This window comes from Periplaneta americana, chromosome 14 (assembly GCF_040183065.1).
Source record: "Periplaneta americana isolate PAMFEO1 chromosome 14, P.americana_PAMFEO1_priV1, whole genome shotgun sequence".
Lineage (NCBI taxonomy): Eukaryota > Metazoa > Arthropoda > Insecta > Blattodea > Blattidae > Periplaneta > Periplaneta americana.
Genome location: NC_091130.1, coordinates 52,653,632 through 52,674,392, shown reverse-complemented (window position 1 = coordinate 52,674,392; position 20,761 = coordinate 52,653,632). Strand labels below are relative to the sequence as shown.

General features: G+C 35.2%; 1 protein-coding gene across 7 annotated transcripts in view; it reads left to right on the top strand.

Moving 5' to 3' along the window:
- The window catches only part of LOC138713282 (microtubule-associated protein futsch-like), a 1,205,925-nt gene that overhangs the window by 1,171,747 nt on the left and 13,417 nt on the right, over positions 1-20,761 (top strand). For all 7 annotated transcript variants that reach the window (XM_069845262.1, XM_069845261.1, XM_069845263.1 and 4 more), the window contains 6 exons: positions 840-1,199; positions 6,834-7,169; positions 9,815-9,940; positions 13,358-13,508; positions 15,064-15,327; positions 17,609-17,781. In XM_069845262.1, the coding sequence (XP_069701363.1) occupies positions 840-1,199; positions 6,834-7,169; positions 9,815-9,940; positions 13,358-13,508; positions 15,064-15,327; positions 17,609-17,781 (1,410 nt within the window). The remainder of the gene's footprint in view (positions 1-839; positions 1,200-6,833; positions 7,170-9,814; positions 9,941-13,357; positions 13,509-15,063; positions 15,328-17,608; positions 17,782-20,761) is intronic.

Genomic DNA, 20,761 nt, shown 5'->3' with positions numbered 1-20,761 from the left:
TGTTGTCAAGTCATCATGAACACTGTAGCACGGAGTGGCAAAAGAAATATTATTAAGCAAGGACCTACATAATAGCATTTTGCGATGAAGAAAAACAAACAGGTCAATATCTGTTTCCTATAAATCAGGCAACGAAAAGAGCAGCTGCGATCACAGGTGGGGCTTATTTTATTTCAATTGATTACATATTAAAATTACTTACTTAACTAATACTAATAATACAACATTTTTATGTCATTTATATAGGCAGGTCAGAGTGCCTAACAAAGAAAATCAGGAGAGAGGGAGGCTGTGCAGGAGATGAAAAGCTAGAATCACCAGGGAAAAACAGACCAAGCGAAACTTTAATTCTTGTAGATGATATGAACCGATGTATTTTAAGAAGAAAGATACAAGAATTTTAAATCTTGTAGAATGAAGTTCCGACATTGAAGAAATTACTGAAGGTTGCGAGAGACAATATTTTCCAAGGTTGGAGAGAAAACTCTGCGGAAAATGATTCGTAAGATGGGATTTAGGTTTAAAAAATGTAGAAATACAAGATGTATTTTGATTGAAAGAAATGATATTGTAGCATGGAGGACCAGTTATTTATGACACTGTTTGACGGAATTTGGCAACATCCCTATTTGGCAAGGTTCGTGGCTTGCTGTTTGACGTGGTGGGAGGAAAGCGGGTGGAATGGAGTGAGTACAGGCGTTAACTTTTTCAAGAATGACGGCAGCGCTGAAGGGGCACAGATCCGATGGTCCGACAATATTTATTTTATCAGATTAAGAATTAGTGTTTCATAATGATGTAATTGTAAGTTTTAAACTGTGTTGTTTCTTCCTGGCTAGGTGTACAATTACATTGGTCGATACTCCAATGTGATTGAGCGTTCTCGTGGTGCAGAAGTAGCAATGAATATTCAACAGAAAAAAGATCTCGGCTGCCAAAACTCTCGACAAGTAATCACCATATCCGAAGAGAAAGTCACGTGTTCGAGCAGTCAAGTTGAAAAGTTTTGGAAACATCTGGGAGGATCCAGTAAAGATGCAACTCGTCCTGCTGGGGCAGGGCACCCTGATGAAGACGAGTTATTCGAGTCAGCCATCATAGCCACAAACATGGTGTATGAAGTCCAAGATGACGAACTTGTTCCATTGACTGAGTACTGGGGAACAATACCAAAAATTGAAATGCTGGACCATAACAAGGTTAGTACTGTCAAGATTTCCAAATTTTGGATTATCTTTTATTGTATGATTCTTTTGTAAACAAAAATAAGTTTAGCTTCAGAAGAGAGTTAGCCTAGAATATTAATTCATATTTGTTTATAGAATGATAGTTTGGAAAGTATGTCATTTTAAGTGTGTTTATATTGCCAATTGATGGTGCATAACAGGCAGAACTCAATTTAGGAGTAAGTTTCTCTTCAAGTGATTATCCAATCCCAAACCAAAAAACTTTATGCTTACAGACTTTTTTTAGATAATCTAGTAGCTTAGAAAAACTGAGCACTATTATATGTACTAAATTTGATTACACTGGTTGTATAAACATTAAGTTCTAGTTCATTTGCATCAATCCTTCTTCAGCTTTAATACTGTATTGTAAGTGTTTCTAAAGTGATCATATTACTAGAGGTAATCACTAGAGGTAATCACACTTGTGTTGTGTCCAAATAAGATTACTTACTTATTCACTTACTTACTGGCTTTTAAGGAACCCGGAGGTTCATTGCCACCCTCACATAAGCCCGCCATTGGTCCCTTATCCTAAGCAAGATTAATCCAGTCTCGTCCAAATAAGATTACCTGGGATAAATTACGTATTATTGAGGTTAAATCGTTAATATGAATTAAAAACATTATGAACCTAAAATTGATCCCTGTGGAACTCCATGTTTAATATTAATAAATTCTAAATTCCATAGTGGTGCAGCCAAAAATTGTTACAAGAATTTATTTTCTTAAGATCAGTGTAATGCATACCAGAATTTTCCCCAATTTCTCTTCAGGAAACATTGGGATTGAAGGGAGATTTTAATGCCTGTCCCTTGTATTAGCCATGTTTTTCCTCCGAAAATTCACGGAACTTCTGCCTTTTATTGGTCTGGATAATTCTGAGCACACTGTAGCTCTCTAATACTGTACTTCCCTTCTTAGCAAGATGGTCTAAAGTTTTATTACCGTACCAGATAATCCACAGTGTGTTGGTACCCATTGAAGAACTATTCTTTTGTTAAGATTTGCCAGATGGTGTATAATATTCTAACCATAGGTTATTTTTTTTACTTTAAGGTAACAGACTGGCTGTTATAGCAGTAATATCTGCTTTAGAATCACTAAATATAACAGCTTGTTGAAAATAAGAGATCCGGTACGACAGATTTTGAATTGTTGAATAAATAGCTTCAATTTCTCCATGAAAATTTGTAGCTCCATAACCTAAGGATTTATGAAATGAAAAAACTGGACATGTAGCACCAGTACCTCTTCATTTTGGTTAGGCAGTAGGGATCTATCAGTAAGAATATGAAACCATTCTTTGTTAGGGAATCTACTATGAATAGTTTTCAATGCTAGCAATTTTAGGACATCTTCTTGGTATCTTCAACCAGGTCCAGATGATGTTCTATATCTTTTGCTTGTGTAGGGTTAGTTTTATGAATTAGATTTACTTTACTTGTTAGGAGATTTATCTTTTTCATTAGTGTTTCAAAAATATTAAAGTTGATCATTTCTTCCCGTGAATTGTTTCGTTACTAGAGCTAGGAATTTTGTCTACTGTTGATTTTTTTTTAATAAATGGACAAATCTACTGCAATCTGAATCCTTTTATTATAATTTACTGTTTTTAGTGTGGTACCACATTACTTTCGCTTCAGTGCAATCCTGTTTGTTAAAAGTTTCAAATTAGTTTGCCCTTCAATGGACTCCCATTTAGTAAAATATGTACAAATTATTTGTCACTTCATCGCACCACCGTTAGGCAAAAGCTATTGAGTAGGAAGAAAAGGAATTTGAGCTTGCTCCGTCATTGGCGAAAGATAAATTTTTTTCCTCTCCTTGTTAATATCATCTACTGTATTGGCTGAACCCCAACTGTAGGTCAGTCAGCTGACATTTTCACCAAGGAGGATGAAACTAAGCTTATTCAAGGAATTTTGTGTCCTTATATGTCATGTAATTAGTTTTGGTAATGTTTGTAATGAACATTTACATTGCATCTTTTTTTAACTAAATGAAGACATGACGAAGGAATCCCGGTCACTTAGTCACTCGTAATGAGTGCACCTCTGCACAAAGTGTGTTGGACATTGTGTCACTGTTACACATCTGTGACACAGTACTTGAGGGTTGGCCACCAAATGGAAACTGAGAGGTGGAAGTTAAACTGAGAGGATTCAATCCAGCATCGGAACTGGAATCCGGTCTGGCTTAGTGGATAAAGCGTCAGCACATAGAGCTGAAAACCCATGTTTGATTCACGGTACCGGAGAGAATTTTTTTCCATTCCACCCATCTTTCATCATATGATAACGCAGAATTCCTGCACGGAAATATCATATGTACATTGGTACATCATAGTAATATGACATGCGTAAGTAATCACTTAGTGATTCAAGATGGCGCTCGTTCCGTCGGATTCCAGTCACTTAGGGTCGAATTCATAGTCGTCACTTATAAAATGAGGAAACACTTAAGTAATGAGCATTTCCTTAGCACTTATTTCAGATCGTATTGCAGAGACGCTACTCATTCATATGCACTGAGCATTCCCTTGACATCGAAAGAAATATGGCAACATGGCTAGACGTGAGCGCTTTCCTACATTCAATTGTTTTCCAGCGCCTTCAAATTGTTAAATCGGCATTATTGTCATACACAAATACAGAAGTAAATATTATAGAGCAAAAAATTATACCAGATGTCCAGAAAGCATTTTAAATAAAAGAAAGAAGTGAGCTAAGATAACTAGTTATGAAATATAGAGATATCGACGAAAAAAAAAAAAAATTGATAATTGTTCTCTCCAAAAGAAGAAACTGACATGGAACAAAATTGCAGTTGAGTGTAATGCAAACTCCGGAAATATTCCTGTAAGTAAATCATTTTCATTTATTTTTCAATTATTTTTATGCTAAACAAAGTGGAAATGATATAATTACGCAAATTTTAACAGCTAATTCTTTGGGTAGAATACAAACAAAATTGCAAATAACACTTTGTTGGGACGTGAATACTTTTCCAAAAAAAATGCCACTTAAATTTACCTGAAATGCTGCTGTATCGTAAAATCTCAAAGCAACCAGTACCTTCAGCAGTGACGAAATCGGTAAGCCTCGTGGTTGTATTGTGAATTTAAATGAGAGACACCAGAATATCCACAACAGTGTTCTTGTCGAAATGGTATCTCCTCTTAAATTGTTGATCATTATACATCTCTAAAGGGTTTTCCATATCTCTGATATATCTTTTGCTTGCCAAAACTCATTTTAATTTTAATTACAGAACTCAATAAATTAAATTACATCGTAATCATCATCTATTGTATACCGAATCAGCTGATTACAATGCATATGAGGAAACACTTGAGTAAGCTGACGAGGTACCTTATTTGAATAAGTGTTCACTTCAGTTGGATTTATGAATTGGAAATTATTATAAGCAACTGCTTAAGTGTTTCCTTACGATAAGTGTTGACTATGAATTCGGCCCTTAGTCACTCTTAATGAGTGCACCTCTGTACATAGTGTGTTGGACATTGTGCCACTGTCACACATCTGTGACACAGTACATGAGGGTTGGCCACCAAATGGAAACTGAGAGGATTCAATCTGGCATTGGAACTGGAATCCAGTGCGGCTTAGTGGATAAAGTGTCAGCACATAGAGCTGAAAACCCGGGTTCGAGTCTCGGTGCCAGAGAGAATTTTTCTCCATTCCACCCATCCATCATATGTTAAGGCAGAATTCCTGCACGGAAATATATGTACATTTATACATCATAGTAATATGATACGCATAAGTAATCACTTAGTGATTCAAGACAGCGCTCATTCCGTCGGATTCCAGTCACTTAGTCACTCTTAATGAGAGCACCTCTGTACATAGTGTGTTGGACATTGTGCCACTGTCACACATCTGTGACACAGTACATGAGGGTTGGCCACTAAAGGGAAACTGAGAGGTGGAACTTAAACTGAGAGGATTCAATCCACCATTGGAACTTGAATCCGGTCTGGCTTAGTGGGTAAAATGTCAGCCCGTAGAGCTGAAAACCCAGGTTTGAGTCAGAGGGAATTTTTCTCTGTTCCTCCCATCCATCATATGTTAACACAGAATTCCTGCACGGAAATATCATATGTACATCGATACATTATAGTAATAAATTGAGGCACTTTTTTTACCAAAATTTTGTACCTAAAATTCCTAACTCTCATTACATTATTATATATGCTACACAACTTTTAAACACAAGACTGTAAGGAAAACTTATACGAAGACTGTAACATGTCTCCTTTTTTTAGATTGAAATTAGTATTGAGTCAAATATAATTTTACTGCCTTGTTTTCGCACACTTTAATGTAGGCATCAGTGTAGTTCTGTGATGAAAATAAGTATTCCGGTACTGTTTAGTTTTATATCGATTAGACATTAATGAGAATAATATATATTATACCGAAATTAAGTACAGGAAACAAGAACTGAAATAAATACATATATTAATCAATCAATCAATCAACCAATCAATCAAACTCCTGTATCTCCTCATGAGGAGCATAGGGCATTCACAAAGTGCCTCCATCGGACCCTATTTGTAGCCAACTTCTTCACTTTGCTCCATGTTTTCCCCCTCCCTAGCAATTTCCTCCAAAACTGTTCTCTTCCATGTATTTTTTGGCCTTCCTCTTGTTCTACTACCCTGGGGGTTCCAATCCAAAGCCATTCTTTCTACTGCTCCATCTTCTTTCCTGATTGTGTGCCCTATCCAATTCCACTTTCGTCTTTTGATTTCTATTGTGATTTCTTTCTGATTTCTTATCTTCCATAGTTCTGAGTTTGTGATTATATCTGGCCATCTAATTTTTAAAATTCTTCGTAAACATCTATTAACAAATGTTTGCAGTTTATTTTGTATAATTTTACTTGTTTTCCATGTCTCACAGCCATGTAATAAGACTGATTTGACATTACTGTTAAAGATTTTAATTTTTGTAGATCTAGATATAATATAAGATTTCCATATTGGGTACAACTGGACAAATGCACTATTTGCATTTTTTATTCGGTTCTTTACATCCTCAAAGGCTCCACCATCCTTGTCAATTATGCTACCCAAATATTTAAATTCTTGAACAGTATCAATGTTACTATTATTTATTATAACTTTATCTGTCTTTTTACTATTTAATCTCATTTCTTTAGTTTTCTTTACGTTTATTTTCATATGAACCCCTTTTATTACTTCTAATAAAGTATTAACTTTATTCTGCATATCACCAAAACTATGGGAGAGCAAACAGATATCAGCGAAATCCAGATCTTCCAAGGTATCATTTAGTCCCCAACTTATACCTCTTCTAACATTGCCAACAGACCTTTCCATAATATCATTCATAATAATCAGAAATATGATCAGAGAGAGAATACAATCCTATTTCACTCTGCATGTAGTTATATTTTCTGACAGCATATCTTTATGTATGACATTACAAGTATAATTTACATATATTAATGAAAGTTAGAAATTTAGTAGACATCTTGAAATTCGATTATTTAACCTGTCCAACTTCCGAAAATACATGAAATGACGTGAATTGTAAATGTGTAAATTTTCCACAGATCCTTGTGTTTGACTTCGGTTCAGAGCTGTATGTCTGGAATGGCAAGAATGCCCCTCTTGAGAGACGTCGAGTGGCACAGAGTCTAGCCAGAGAGCTCTGGAGTGAGGGTTACGACTATTCTGAATGCGATGTTTGCCCTCTGACTGCTGCCTCTATGCTGGGAAGTCGTGATGATGTTAAAGTTGACTGTGCGGGGGCGTATCGTCCTGAGTGGGCACTTCTTGCCAAGGTGACACAACACATGGAGACCATCCTCTTCAGGGAGAAGTTCCTTGATTGGCCTGATTTCTCTCGTGTTATAAGAACGAAGAGTGGAGACGAAGAGGAGAAGCAGGTGCGTTAATCAAAGACAAACCTTATTATTTAGTTACAGTTTTTGCTTGTTGTAGAAGAGTCCAGTGTGACTGAACAGTCATTGTCCTTGTTGAGCAGTTCAAAAAATGTGAGAGTAACAAGAATTCTTAAAACGATTTTCTTTCAAATTGAAAAAAGGTTGTAGACTGAAACGATGAAGAATGGCATTTTTCACGTTTCTTCCTGAATCAGAACATATATAGTTTCGGAATATGTATGATAAGAACTTTCTTGTGTTAAATATTATTAACGTACCTTGTTAACATGTTTCGACCTATTTTCGGTCATCTTCGGAACTGGTCGTTGTTGGTCTTGGCGCCTCTTGTTTCCTGTGTGGGTGTGTTACACATAAAATTGCAACCTCATTAAAGAAATTAAACTACAACATCGCATATAGAACAAACAACACTCTACAAAAACATCTCAAAACACAAACAAACAAATACAACCACACAGCGTATACAAACTCAAATGTAACACCTGCAACAACTTCTACATAGGACAGACAGGCAGATCATTTCAAACGTGTTACAAAGAACACATCACAGCCATAACAAAATTACAAAACACCTCCACATACGCAGAACACATCACAAATGCCAACCACACCTACAGATACATCAACACAGACATGGAAATACTACACATCCAACCCAAAAGCCAGAAACTAAACACACTAGAACAATATGAAATATACAGACACACGAAAACACACCCCAACGACATTCTCAAAACACAACTCAAATTCAAAACACATACACTCTTTGACTCTACACTTCGAACAGGAAATAAGAGGCGCCAAGACCAACAACGACCAGTTCCGAAGATGACCGAAAATAGGTCGAAACATGTTAACAAGGTACGTTAATAATATTTAACACAAAGTTCTTATCATACATATTCCGAAGTGATACAGTATTAAAAGTTGTGTAATCAAGATATATATAGTTTATTAGAGTTATTATATTCGACCTTTAAAGGATATATTTGAAGCATTTTAAGCCTGGTTTCCACGGCGCTTGTTTCTGTGATGGATTGCATGCTGGGAATGCTGATGGCAGCTCTGCGTGCTTGCTTGTTGGAAATCCTGCCCCCTGGTGGCTACTTTGTTAGCTATCATGCTGGATTTCGAGATTAGGTTGCTTGCTACTTTCCGTGTTGGCTTGTATGCTGGAACCAAAGATGATACTGTCCGCATTTCACGAGAAGATCCGACCAAGGAATGCGAGTTTTTCCCTCCACTCTTATAACCTATCCCTGACATGGAACCGTCTGGCCATTGACTGAGCCTTGTTTTTCCCAACCTGCCATTGACACCACCTCTATCCACCTGCTCCTTCAAGAATGCTGAGTTACTGGCTTACCCTCTCCTCTTACCCCGCAAGGATTGTACTCCCCTAACAGGGATCCTCTCATGAAATTTGGACAGTAATATAGTATCGCTGCTGGAACTGTGTTGCCATGCTCGTTGCTTTCCAACTAAATCTGTTTTTTTTTTCTATATTCCTTAATTTTTAAGAAACCGTAATTAAATAAAGGACTTTAGTTGTTTTACATTTCTGGTTTAATTATTTTATTACCATATTTACTACTGTTAATATAAGACTTCAGTTGTTTTCCACTCACGGTTTAGTTTTTTTTTTTTCATCATGAGTGTTGGCAACAGATGAATCAGCAGATGAACTGTGAAAAGAGCCAGCTGCATATGAACAGTAACCAACATAATAACATGTATTTCCAGAGCAAATGTGACAATGCAAGGAATGGAAGACAATTATTTTCCGTTAGTCATGTTTTGGAGAGAACAGTTAAAGTGACGGACATATCTAAAATTGTGGTATATAGTTACATAAAAGAAAAGCTTAAAAGCCCTTCAAAAAAACATATTCATGACTTCCCTGTTACAACATTGGACACATTTAATTAGAAGACGGACAGTTCTTGCTTTATATAAAGAAAGATTTATACCCAGTTCAGATAATATTTTGCCGGAAGCTTGCAAAATACGAAACTCTATGAATTAAAATTTTGCGTTCCTCACTGCAGAAAGTACTGAAAGCTGTTGGATTTCAATACAGCAGAAACAAGGACAATAAGAAATATTCAATAGAATGTGGTAACATTGTTGCCCATCACAACGAATTTTTAAAAACAATGAAAAAAGCGAGGGAACTAGAAAGACCTACCTATAATATTTTAGATGAAATTATCTGTAGTGTAGTTCTGTATTTTGCGTTCATACATTTCTTAGTTGAATTTGTTTTTGTCAACTCAGTTCTGAAAAGTTCTATATACTAGCCCCACCTCGAAATGGAAGTAGTCAGCTGTATATGAAAAACAGAGTATATTTAACTGACGTTATTTTCTTAGCAGATCCTATTAGAATTTTGGTGAACAGTGTTTTTGTTGAGGTTTTTTCGAAGTACTAAGGTTTGTTATGCTATTACTATTACACTATCCATATTGCCATATAGGCCTATCCGCTCTGGTAACTGAGCATTCTCTGTAACATAAAAGTACTGGTAGTATAATAAAGAACTAATTACCAGTCTTAAACACTCGACATTGAGGAATAGTTGTTAGTAAAGTTGAATGAAATGTTGGATGATCACCGTTTTGTTGCAGGTGGATGCAAGCATTGATGTGAAGCCATGTGATGTGCAACTCATGCTGGAGCCTAGTAGTAACGACCCAGATCTGGAGTTAGAAGGAAGTCATGTTGGACGGGGTTCTCACTATTACGACAGTGAGGTTAGTGTTTAATAATAATGGAAAAATTAAAATTTACAAAAGTAATGTCTCAATGTGCTAAATCACCTCCATAAACCAGGGGAGATCTTCGTGAATCATCCTTTATATGTAGTAGAACTCCAGATGCAGATAATAATAGCGTACCGGTACATAGTGAACGTGGAAATTATACTTTATAAATTAAATGTCTAGAGAAAAGTACTTGTTCAATTGAATGGTTAGCCATTTTAGCAAGTCGCAGACAGTTGGGAGAGGGGGAGGGACAATGGACCAGCTCTGGAGTCTAGCTGAGGATAGGGAAAAGTATAAGACGTGGATCGAGACAATCCCCTAAAGCTGCATAGTGGCACTATTAGGAAAGCAGAAGAAGAACTAGTTCAGCCATTTTAATCCTGTGTAGTATGTACAAAACAATGGTTGTATTATAGCGGGAGCTCAAAACACTGCTTTGTGCAATTGAGGACGGTTTTAACAAAACTCAACAAACGCCATTTTTTTCGAATTGCGGATTTTGACGGATTCTGGTCAATTGTAATGAGAGGAAAATGATGCACTGCTCATAATATCACAAAACTCAATATTTTCCGTTGAAAAGAGTGCCTCAATGTAGAGAGTTTTCACAAAACTCAACATCTCCAGTTCTTAAATTGTCACAAAACTCAACATATCCTCTAACTCAACATTTCACACTTCTATCCTGTTTCACAAGCTACAATATTTTACAACAATGTAATACATTTGCATTTTGACAACAGTGACACATTTTGGAGCTCAAATATGATATAATATTTTTTTGTTTCCTGCGTTAATTCAGTATAAATCTGGCCGCTGTTTTGAGTGCATGTATTCTGTGAATACTGATGAAAATTGGATAAGAACCCTAAGTATTCAAAATCCGTTCAAGCTACTGAAAGAAGCAGGAAGAGTAGAAGCAGAGTACGTTAAACTAAGGGTAAGATATATACAGTTGCGTCTAAAAATAACGGCATACATCCAAACTAGACTGTAATCATTGAGAACAGGGAAAAAAGAAAACGTGCTGCAGGTTCTTTCTGCTTAACTGATCTAATTAATTTTCGAGACAATTTATACAGAAATAGCGCAAAAGTTGAACAGGATAATTTTTTGCTAAGACATGAAAATTGATCTACCTAAACGGCATAGAAGGACTTCAAAAAGTTAGAAAGATTTGTGTCTATTTCATATTTCGTAAGAGGTGAAAATGGAGACGATTTCCCAGTAGGCCTATGTGCTGCTATGTTTAGAAAAATGGAAAGTGACAGGTATGTTATTACGACATTGAAGGATTACATAGGTAATTTAGAAAAAAAAATGTTTACACACAGAAAAATCCTGAAATTTAACTCTTAGATATTGTTTTCAGATTCTTGTGGGTCTCAGAATAAAAATTGCATAATGATTGCTATGCTTGTTGGTTATCTGGAAAGCTCTGAAGTTTTTAAAGAAATTAAACAGTTCTTTCATATCCGTGACCATAGCTATATGCCTCCGGACCATGTGTTTCAATTGATAGAGAAAGAGCTGAGAACACATGAACACATCCTATTGCCATCAGATTATTATGAAATTATGACAATGTTTGGGGACGTAAAAGTTTTGGGCAAAGACTTGCATACTTAGGATTTAAAATCGATGACAAAAAATATTGTAATAGTCAAATTACCATTTAAAATATCTGAGATGAGAGTACTTACGTACCAAGAACTTGTAAGAATCATGTAAAGGGTTATGTACAAAACACATATTTTTCTGCGCCAATAGAAGTTCAAGTGTTTAAACCAAGAAAGACACGTACTTCTGTAATGTCTAAAGCATCTGACCTTTCACTGGTGAACCATGTCAGTAAAAACAAAGCTAATGGTATGAGGAAGTTAATGAGTTACTTCCATAATGGTATTTCGGAGAGGGGAAGCAAGGTATTTTATGGTTAAGTTTTAAAGGGATGTGCCAAAGATTCTGACAATAGAATGGATTATGATGAACCATTGCAGTGAGATTATTGTGCACGATTTTGATATTCAGTGATCTGTGTAATGTATTGCACAAACAGAAATAGTTAATTCGTGCAAATAAAGAGTTCTTGTAAGTCAATAACAAATTTTGAACAAAAAAAAAAAAAAACGAAAAAAAAAAAAGCTTGAAATTAGGTTTCATTGTGTTCAATTAGCTGTTTTTAATTCAGCAGTACTTAAGCACTATTTTAAAATACGTATTTATGATTTTGATGAGGATTTTACAGCTGCGAATGAAAAATAATTAAACATTTTAAGGCATGTGCATTTAAAAAAAGTGGATATGTTGAGTTTTGTGAAATTCTTAACTTTTGTCATATTTTTTCCAAATAAATAAGACAACAATAATAGTTGCACTTTATATCAATTAATGCATCTCTGAAAGAGGAACAACGTCCAATTTTTTTCAGAATTATAGCATTAAAGGTCTGAGAATAAACTAAAAAAAACTTTTCCTGTAAAATTTTTAGAGTGGCGTTTGTTGAGTTTTGTGAAAATGGTCCTCAATTGCTATATGAAAGTTAAATATGACGTGGATTATCTGATTTCCTCAATTAACGGTTCAGCCCAGACCCTTAATTATAATGGATAATTGAGGTTATGTTGTATATTTAATTCATAATCTTCATATTACTTTGACGAACAAGAGGAGGTATATTTACGAGATCCATTTTAAGTTCTAGGATATGAAGTGAATGGAAGATAGTCAGCCATTTTAAAATAACTTGTTGCATAGATACATTCAGTCATTAGGATATCTTGACAATGTATCAATTACAGAGTTTATGCGAGCTGTGGCTAAAAGGTCTTCTAGATTATAATTTCGAAACTAAAACATTTTTAATTCAATTTTTTAGAACTTCATATTATAATATTTTATTGGTGAATTTTATTATTAAGTTTCGTACACATTTTTTAAGGAGTTTCTATCACATAACGAACTATGAGTTTCTTAGTTTTGTGTATATATGAGATATGTGTTTAAACGCGTGAAATTGAAATATGGTACATAAGTAAATATAGGTTAATGTAGCATTATTAAATAATTACACTTCTATTAAATACAAAACAGTAAGAAGGTAGAAATGGATATTCACTATTCAGTGTCTAGAACAATTTACTTTTAGTATATAATAATTAAAAATACAAGATATTATAATAATTTATTATGGTTACATCTTAATACAAACTGAGTGTTGGAATTGTGTATTGGCACGATCCCAAATCAAATGTAATGAGAGAAAAGTTACAGAATCTCGAATTTAGTGCACTGAGTTGTTTAAAAATATTTGAGCAATTCAGAAACAATTTACAGTATATTGATTGAAATTATCAGGGTTTTCGTTAATATTTTGCATATATTCATAGAATATGTTATTTACAGACACATCGGCACTATGAAATAACTACACTGGGTGTGTCTGTTTGGCACATTCTGGAGTATGAGCATGCAGAACTTCCAGAGACATCTATAGGACAGTTCCATAGTGGTGACAGTTACGTGGTACGGTGGCTTTATACCATTACTGTTACAGGTGAGTTGGTGTGACTACAGTAAGCAACGTCATAAATGTTTACAAAAACCTAACTTATCTGTAAAAAAAAATGACACTGCAGTTTCAGAAGTGGTGAGCAGTACCTTGTAAATAAGCGTGACACATTTGTGTTCTTTGGATTGAATATAGTGATTAACATATCAGTAAAGCTGTTGGGAGAATAAACCATTATCGGATGCTGAAGGAGGTTTTGGAATGCCACTATGCCTGCAGAAATTCATGTTCGCTTGGAGAAAAACCAGGGGGTGGGGGCTCAAAATAGAAGGCTACACAAGTTACTATTTCCTTCGTCCTGCGCAGAGGTAAACACCACATAGTTGCCAGTTCTGTACCGACTTGGTGTGCACGTAGTTTGCATTATCTGTTTAGTTTTCTTAGTGTACATTAAAATTAGTGAAATATGTGGCAACCATGGTAGTCTGTTGAAGAGAATGAACAACGTAGTGATGACGACAATAATTTTAATGTTCGTACTTCTCCTGTTGGAAGAGGTCATTCATTAGAGAGACAAGCTGGATATATTATAAAATATATATATATATATATATTTTATAATATATCCAGCTGAAAAAATAGGTATGTACATATATATATATATATATATATATATACCTATTTTTCAGTGAAGGAGAAGCTAAATGTGATTCACCAGTTGCTAAAACTGTTCTCACTACGAGTGTTTCAAGATCATTAATGAAGGAAATAATTTCTATCAATATAACCGAGTATAACACTCCTAAACAGAAAACTGAGACTGCATTACAAATAGTTACGAAATTCGAGAAACTTGATGATTTCGGACGTGATATAATACGACGCAGCATATTGGCAGAAAATTCACAAAAAAGTTAACAGAACTATTAAAAAGGAACAGTGTTATTTATGTAATGTCATTGTAATTGCAATATTCCAGGACTTCCAAAATAATATGCTTTCATGTGCATGGATTAAAGAAAGAAATAGGAAGAAATAGTCTTATGGGCGAAAGAAAAACGTAAACTATAAAAATAAGGAAAAAACGTAAAGCTTGCGGGAAAAACGTAAGACCTGGCAATCATAAGTAAGACATAAGTATAGATGACTGGAGAATAATTTGGTCAGTACCTTTCTTGACCAAGAAATCAACTGTCCCACACCTCAGTGTACTGGGATCCACTGAAGTACCAATCGTTTACTTAATTTGACCAGTTGTTTTAAAATTTTATATTTTAGAATACTGAGGTTTTTTGCTGTTACATCAGATGCTATAGAATGGATAGCTGCTTTTGAATTAGATAGTATCACAGTCTCCTCAAATTTATCATTTCGATACCAGAGATGTATAACAGGCAGATTTAATTTAGGAGTTACGTGGTCTATAGGCTATGTGTGTTTTCCAGTTCAGGTGATGTGCATAATTCTTGTATTGAAGCAGGTATAATTTACTGCTGGGATGTTGACTAGCACTTCATGCAATTAGAGGAAAAACTTCTGATATTAACTATGAAAGAAAATGAACAGTCTCCAACAATGCATGTGAAATTGTTTGTGACAGGGCGCGAGTTGAGTGGCCAGCCCTCACGTCACTCCATGACGGGTCGAGATCGGTGTGCGTACTTCTGCTGGCAGGGCAGTGAAGCATCTCTGAACGAACAGGGTGCAGCTGCTCTTCTGACTGTGGAATTGGACCGGGAGCGGGGCCCTCAGGTGCGCGTTGTTGAAGGAATGGAGCCTCCTGCCTTCTTGGCTCTGTTCAAAGGGCGCATGATGGTTCATGCAGGCCGCAGGGAAGAAGACGACGAAACTCAGAAGACTGACGGTTAGTGTGATACGTGGATTTAACATGTTAAAATGTAGTTTTTAAATATCATCTCTGTATTAAAATCTAGTTTTTAAATATCATCTCTGTATTGGAGATAGGACTGATGTGTATATGTCTGGATTGTGTGCATTCATAAAAAATAGTTGCATTAACGTAACGTAACATTCATAGACTTCAGTTTAATGTCAATCTAGAGGTTACGAAAATCATTCATGATACATTTTAATTAATTAATTTTTAGCAATCCAGCATTTTTAGCATGTATCAATAATCTACAAAAAAAAGCTGGTTTTGTTCGCTATGGAACTATTACTAAGTGTGCACCATTCTTAATTACAGAGAGTTGCATTAAATTCTATAGTTGGAAATCCTATTTTACTGTGAATGATAATATTAAATTTCGTTATAAAAATTTATTCAATTTCGGTGTTGCAAAAAATAATAATAATAATAATACTTACTTACAAATGGCTTTTAAGGAACACGAAGGTTCATTGCCGCCCTCACATAAGCCCGCCATCGGTCCCTATCCTGTGCAAGATTAATCCAGTCTCTATCATCATATCCCACCTCCCTCAAATCCATTTTAATATTATCCTCCCACCTACGTCTCGGCCTCCCCAAAGGTCTTTTTCCCTCCGGTCTCCCAACTAACACTCTATATAATAATAATAATAATAATAATAATAATAATAATAATAATAATAATAATAACTTTTTGACTAGAGTTGTGCAAAATACATTACTGTATATTTCTACAAAGACTAGACGTCAGTATCATCAAAGGAATCTTTAAGGTTCTTTGTACAGTAGTGGCAAAAAAAAAAAACCGGACCGGTCCTTGTAGCTGATTTCAGAGCCGTGTTCACAGTGACAGCATGATAGACTGGTAACTAAGACTTTCGTAGTTCGAATCCTGCCTGGGAATGAAACTTTTTTTTTGTTCCTTATTCAAATTTGTTCCCAGTACTTTTCGATTGCAGCGATATTTTACTACTTAATTAACTTATTATTCCCAGAACATGAATTTTACCAGCTTATTTTGTAATGGCTTTCGAAATGGGTTACGTCAGCAGTCGAAACTACAATTTCAATAGATTACTCGCTATCTTGTGAATGCAGGCTTAGCATCCGCAGTGGCACATTTCAATCAATCTTCTTAATGTATCCAACTGTTTGCTGACAACATAAAGTCCACTGTAGTCTATTCAAATGTTGTTTTTCACAAGAAATGAGGGGTATTTTGATCGGTGTTCATTGCAGTGGCTCATTTCGGGGACTTTGATTATTCAGTTGGACTGGTTTTTTTTTTTTTTGCCACTACTGCACATTTTAACAATACTTAACAGTTTTCTACCGGCATTTACATGTTGTGTAGAGAAATTTGCTTCCCATCTTTCATGTGAATAATATAAAATAATAGGCACGCAAAGCATTGAGGCTATTTCTGTTTTATACTTAAAAATAAAGTCATTCGAAATCTGGTTTGAATATTAGATTCAAAATCTTGTATTCAAATAGGATTTGAATATTAAATTCAAAATTCTGTACATAAAATATCAATCTTAGGGTACTTTAAATAAAAATTTCGTAAAAAAATAAATCAAAATTTCTTTTGAAAAACACTAATTTCGGAAAAATTTGTGTTAAAAACAAACATTTCTCGTGTACACAAAATCGCGTTATTTCGCGAATTTAAACTTAAAATACTTTGAACTGGAACATTTTATCAACTAAAAACCCGTATTTCGCGAATCCGTCATTTGCAAAAGTAGATATCTCTGTCTGTATTGCACAGGGCATATCAAAAGTCCGGTAACACTTTCAATATTTTATTACACAAAAACTACTAATGATAGCACTTTCAAACACACGTCAGTTTAAAGTCAAACACTCAAAGTTCGTTTTACACCTTAGAGATTCAATGTGTGAACCACGAGTAACTCGGCAGATGTCCAAACGATAATCAAACTCTTCCCATACCCTTTTCAACATATCCTCTGTGACCGTGGCAGCAGCTTCTCGAATTCTGGTTTTTAGTTCCTCTAAATCACGTGGCAAAGGCGGTACAAACACACGGTCCTTTAGGTAACCCCATAGAAAAAAGTCACATGCAGTCATATCGGGTGACTTTGGTGGCCATGTCATGAAACATCTGTCCCTTACTCTAGCACGTCCTATCCAACGATCAGACATCTCCGTATTCAGGTAAGCACCTGTATATAAAGAATGATTAAGTGTAAACATTTATCTAATTAATTAATCTTTATTTCTCAAGGTGCATGGCGATTGTATATCTGTCGTGGAGAACTGCTACAAGAAGGAACGTTAGTAGAGGTGCCTTGTTCTGTTCGTCACCTGCGCAGTAGGGCGTCATCAGTCCTGTTGAACACAGCTACTGGGGCTATATATGTTTGGCATGGTGCAAAGTCTCAGCCTCATTCCCGCAAGGTACAGTGATGTTGTTTCTATTGACAGTAGATTTTAATGTCGTCATAATCATTTTTATATCATCAACTCCACCATCACTACCCAGAAGTGGTGTTAGCAAGGGGAGTTCCTGTGTGTAGTGCCCACCTTTCTGCCCTCTGCCAACTTCAAGTACACCTAAAGCTTGTTGAACACTATAGTTATTATAATCATTATCATCATCATCATCATCATCATCATCATCATCATCCTGTCAAGTACTAGTCCCAAAAGAACTGTTACGGCCTGAAAAAGCGATTTTCTTGCCATCTTTTCATAGGTCAACCAAGTGACCATTTCCCATTTGGACGATACTTCATTATTGCCTTAGGGAGCCTGGATGAAACCATTCTTGAGACGTGTTCCTTCCAGTTTAACTGATATCTGGAGATGTAGTCCGGTATTGATGAAACATTAAGTTCTTGAAGGATATCTTCATTTTTCTTTCGATCCCATTTAGTGTAGCCAGCTGTTCGGCACATGAATCTCATCTTGCAAGCTGTTAGTCTGCTTTCATCTTTTGTCCTTATAGTCCACGCTTCACTCCCATAACATAAGACTGGTCGAGCTATTATTTGATAAAGACGAGTATGAGTTGATTTTTGTACTAATGAAGGTTTTAAAACTCTATTAATGATGCCCATTGATTTGTTGAATTTTACAATTTTATCTGATAAATCCTAATTTTCAATAAAAGAAAGTTTATATCTCATTAACTCTTTCCAAAATTGTGTTATTTAAACAAATTTTGCTTTGTATTGGGTATTTACCACAAAAGGCCATTATTTTTGTTTTATTAATGGATATTTCCATTGAATATTTTTGAGCTATTAAATTTAAATTATGTACTGACCATTGCAAATAATCTTCAGATTAGTTATTATAATATAATATAATATAATATATAGCCTAATATTAAGAATATATATGTGTTTTAACAGTGATCTAAAACTGTTGTTGAAAATGGCCTTAAAGTCATTGAAATATGCGCACCTATAGCCTATATATGACATTTACAGTAGAATCTATTTTTAACGAATCTCTGAGGGATTACTTTTTTTTCCTTAAAAGGGGGTTTATACATAAAATGGGAAGGAGAAGCTAAAATTACTAGTAACTAACATGTGTGTTGATATATCAAATATCATAATTATTTAATTAGGCCTACAATTATTATTTATAATAAATTGCATTATAATATTTTCTAACTCAAATGGCGAGGCACGAATGTTTTTCTGTTGAACCTGAACCACATTGAAACTCGGCATTGAAAATTTCTTCTTTCTTCTTCATTATTTCACATAATGAAGTAATTGGCAAACCATGCTTTTGTGCCATATTTTATGTGAGTATTATTTGAGGATTAGCCTCAATATTTTCACTTTCTGTCCGATAATTAATTTCTTCCTTGTAGTCCCCATTATAACGATGCATAAACAGCCTAAATTAAGAAAAAAAACTTGGAAACAGGATCTACTCAATCGTGAGAACAAAGCAAGCAAAGCAACCGCTCTGTGAAAGCAACGCAAAGCAAGATTATAAGGAATGATAAAGAATAATGCAGCTGCAAGGTACCGCATTACTGTCGATTGAGATGCACTATCGAATATGCCTGCACTATTGATTATTGAAAGTCAAGTCTCTATTTGGGGCTATATTATCACAAAATCCACTTGAAAAATATTCCTTAAAAGCGGGGTTTTCTTAAATGCGGGAATTAATTACATTATTCTTATGGTAATTTGACTGAGACTTAACAGATTAAGGCTGATTCACAATAAACCGGAAACGGAAACGATAACGAGATCGAGAACGGAAATATTGTTAAAATAAATGTATTTAAATGTGAGCATTCACAATAGTTAATTGTGAATGCTCGCACTTGAATACATTTATTTTAACATTATTTCCGTTCTCGTTTCCTTTCCCGATTTATTGTGAACCAGCCTTTATTCCTTAGAAACAGGAATGTTAAAATGGGGTTTTACTGTATATGTACAGTAAACAAACATTGACGTCGCCAATAAGCAATGTGTCATTCAACATACAGAAACTTTGAAATGTTATATATTGTCGGACCATCGTATCTGTTCCCCTTCAGCGTTGTCGTCGTTCTTGGTAAAGTTAACGCCTGTACTCACTCCATTCCACCAGCTTTCCTCCTACCACGTCAAACAGCAGACCACGAACCTTGCCGAATAGGGATGTTGCCAAACTTCCGTCAAACATTGTCATAAATAACTGGTCCCCCATGCTACAATACAATTTCTTTCAATCAAAATACATCTTGTATTTCTACAATTTTTAAACCTAAATCGCATGTCTCGAATCACTTTCCGTAACGTTTCTCTCCAACCTTGGAAATTATTGCTTCTCTCGCAACCTTCAGTAATTTCTTCAATGTCGGAACTTCTTTCTGCAAGGTATTAAATTCTTGTATCTTTTTTCTTAAAATATACATCGGTTCATATGATCTACAAGAATTAAAGGTTCCCTTGGTCTGTTCTTTCCTGGTGATTCTAACTTTTCATCTCCTGCACAGACTCCCTCTCTCCTGATTTTCTTTATTAGGCGCTCTGACCTGCCTATATAAATTACATAACATGTTGTATTAGTATTAGTTAAGTAAGTAATTTTAATACGTAATCAATTGAAATAAAATAAGCCTCACCAGTGACCACAGCTGCTTTTATCGTTGCCTTATTTATAGGAAAGAGATGACCTGTTTGTTTCTCTTCATCGCAAAATGCTATTACTTGCTTAATAATATTTTTTTCACCACTCCGTCACAGTAAACTGTGACTCTATGCTGCAGTATTCATGTTGAGTTGACAACACTGGACTGCAAGTGCAAATAAACTGTCCCGCAAGAAGGCTCAAAATTGTGAGTAGTGGGGGAGAGAAAGGGAGAGAAATGAATTACTGAGGCTGAGAAGGAATTAGGGTTCAGTTCGCATATCTT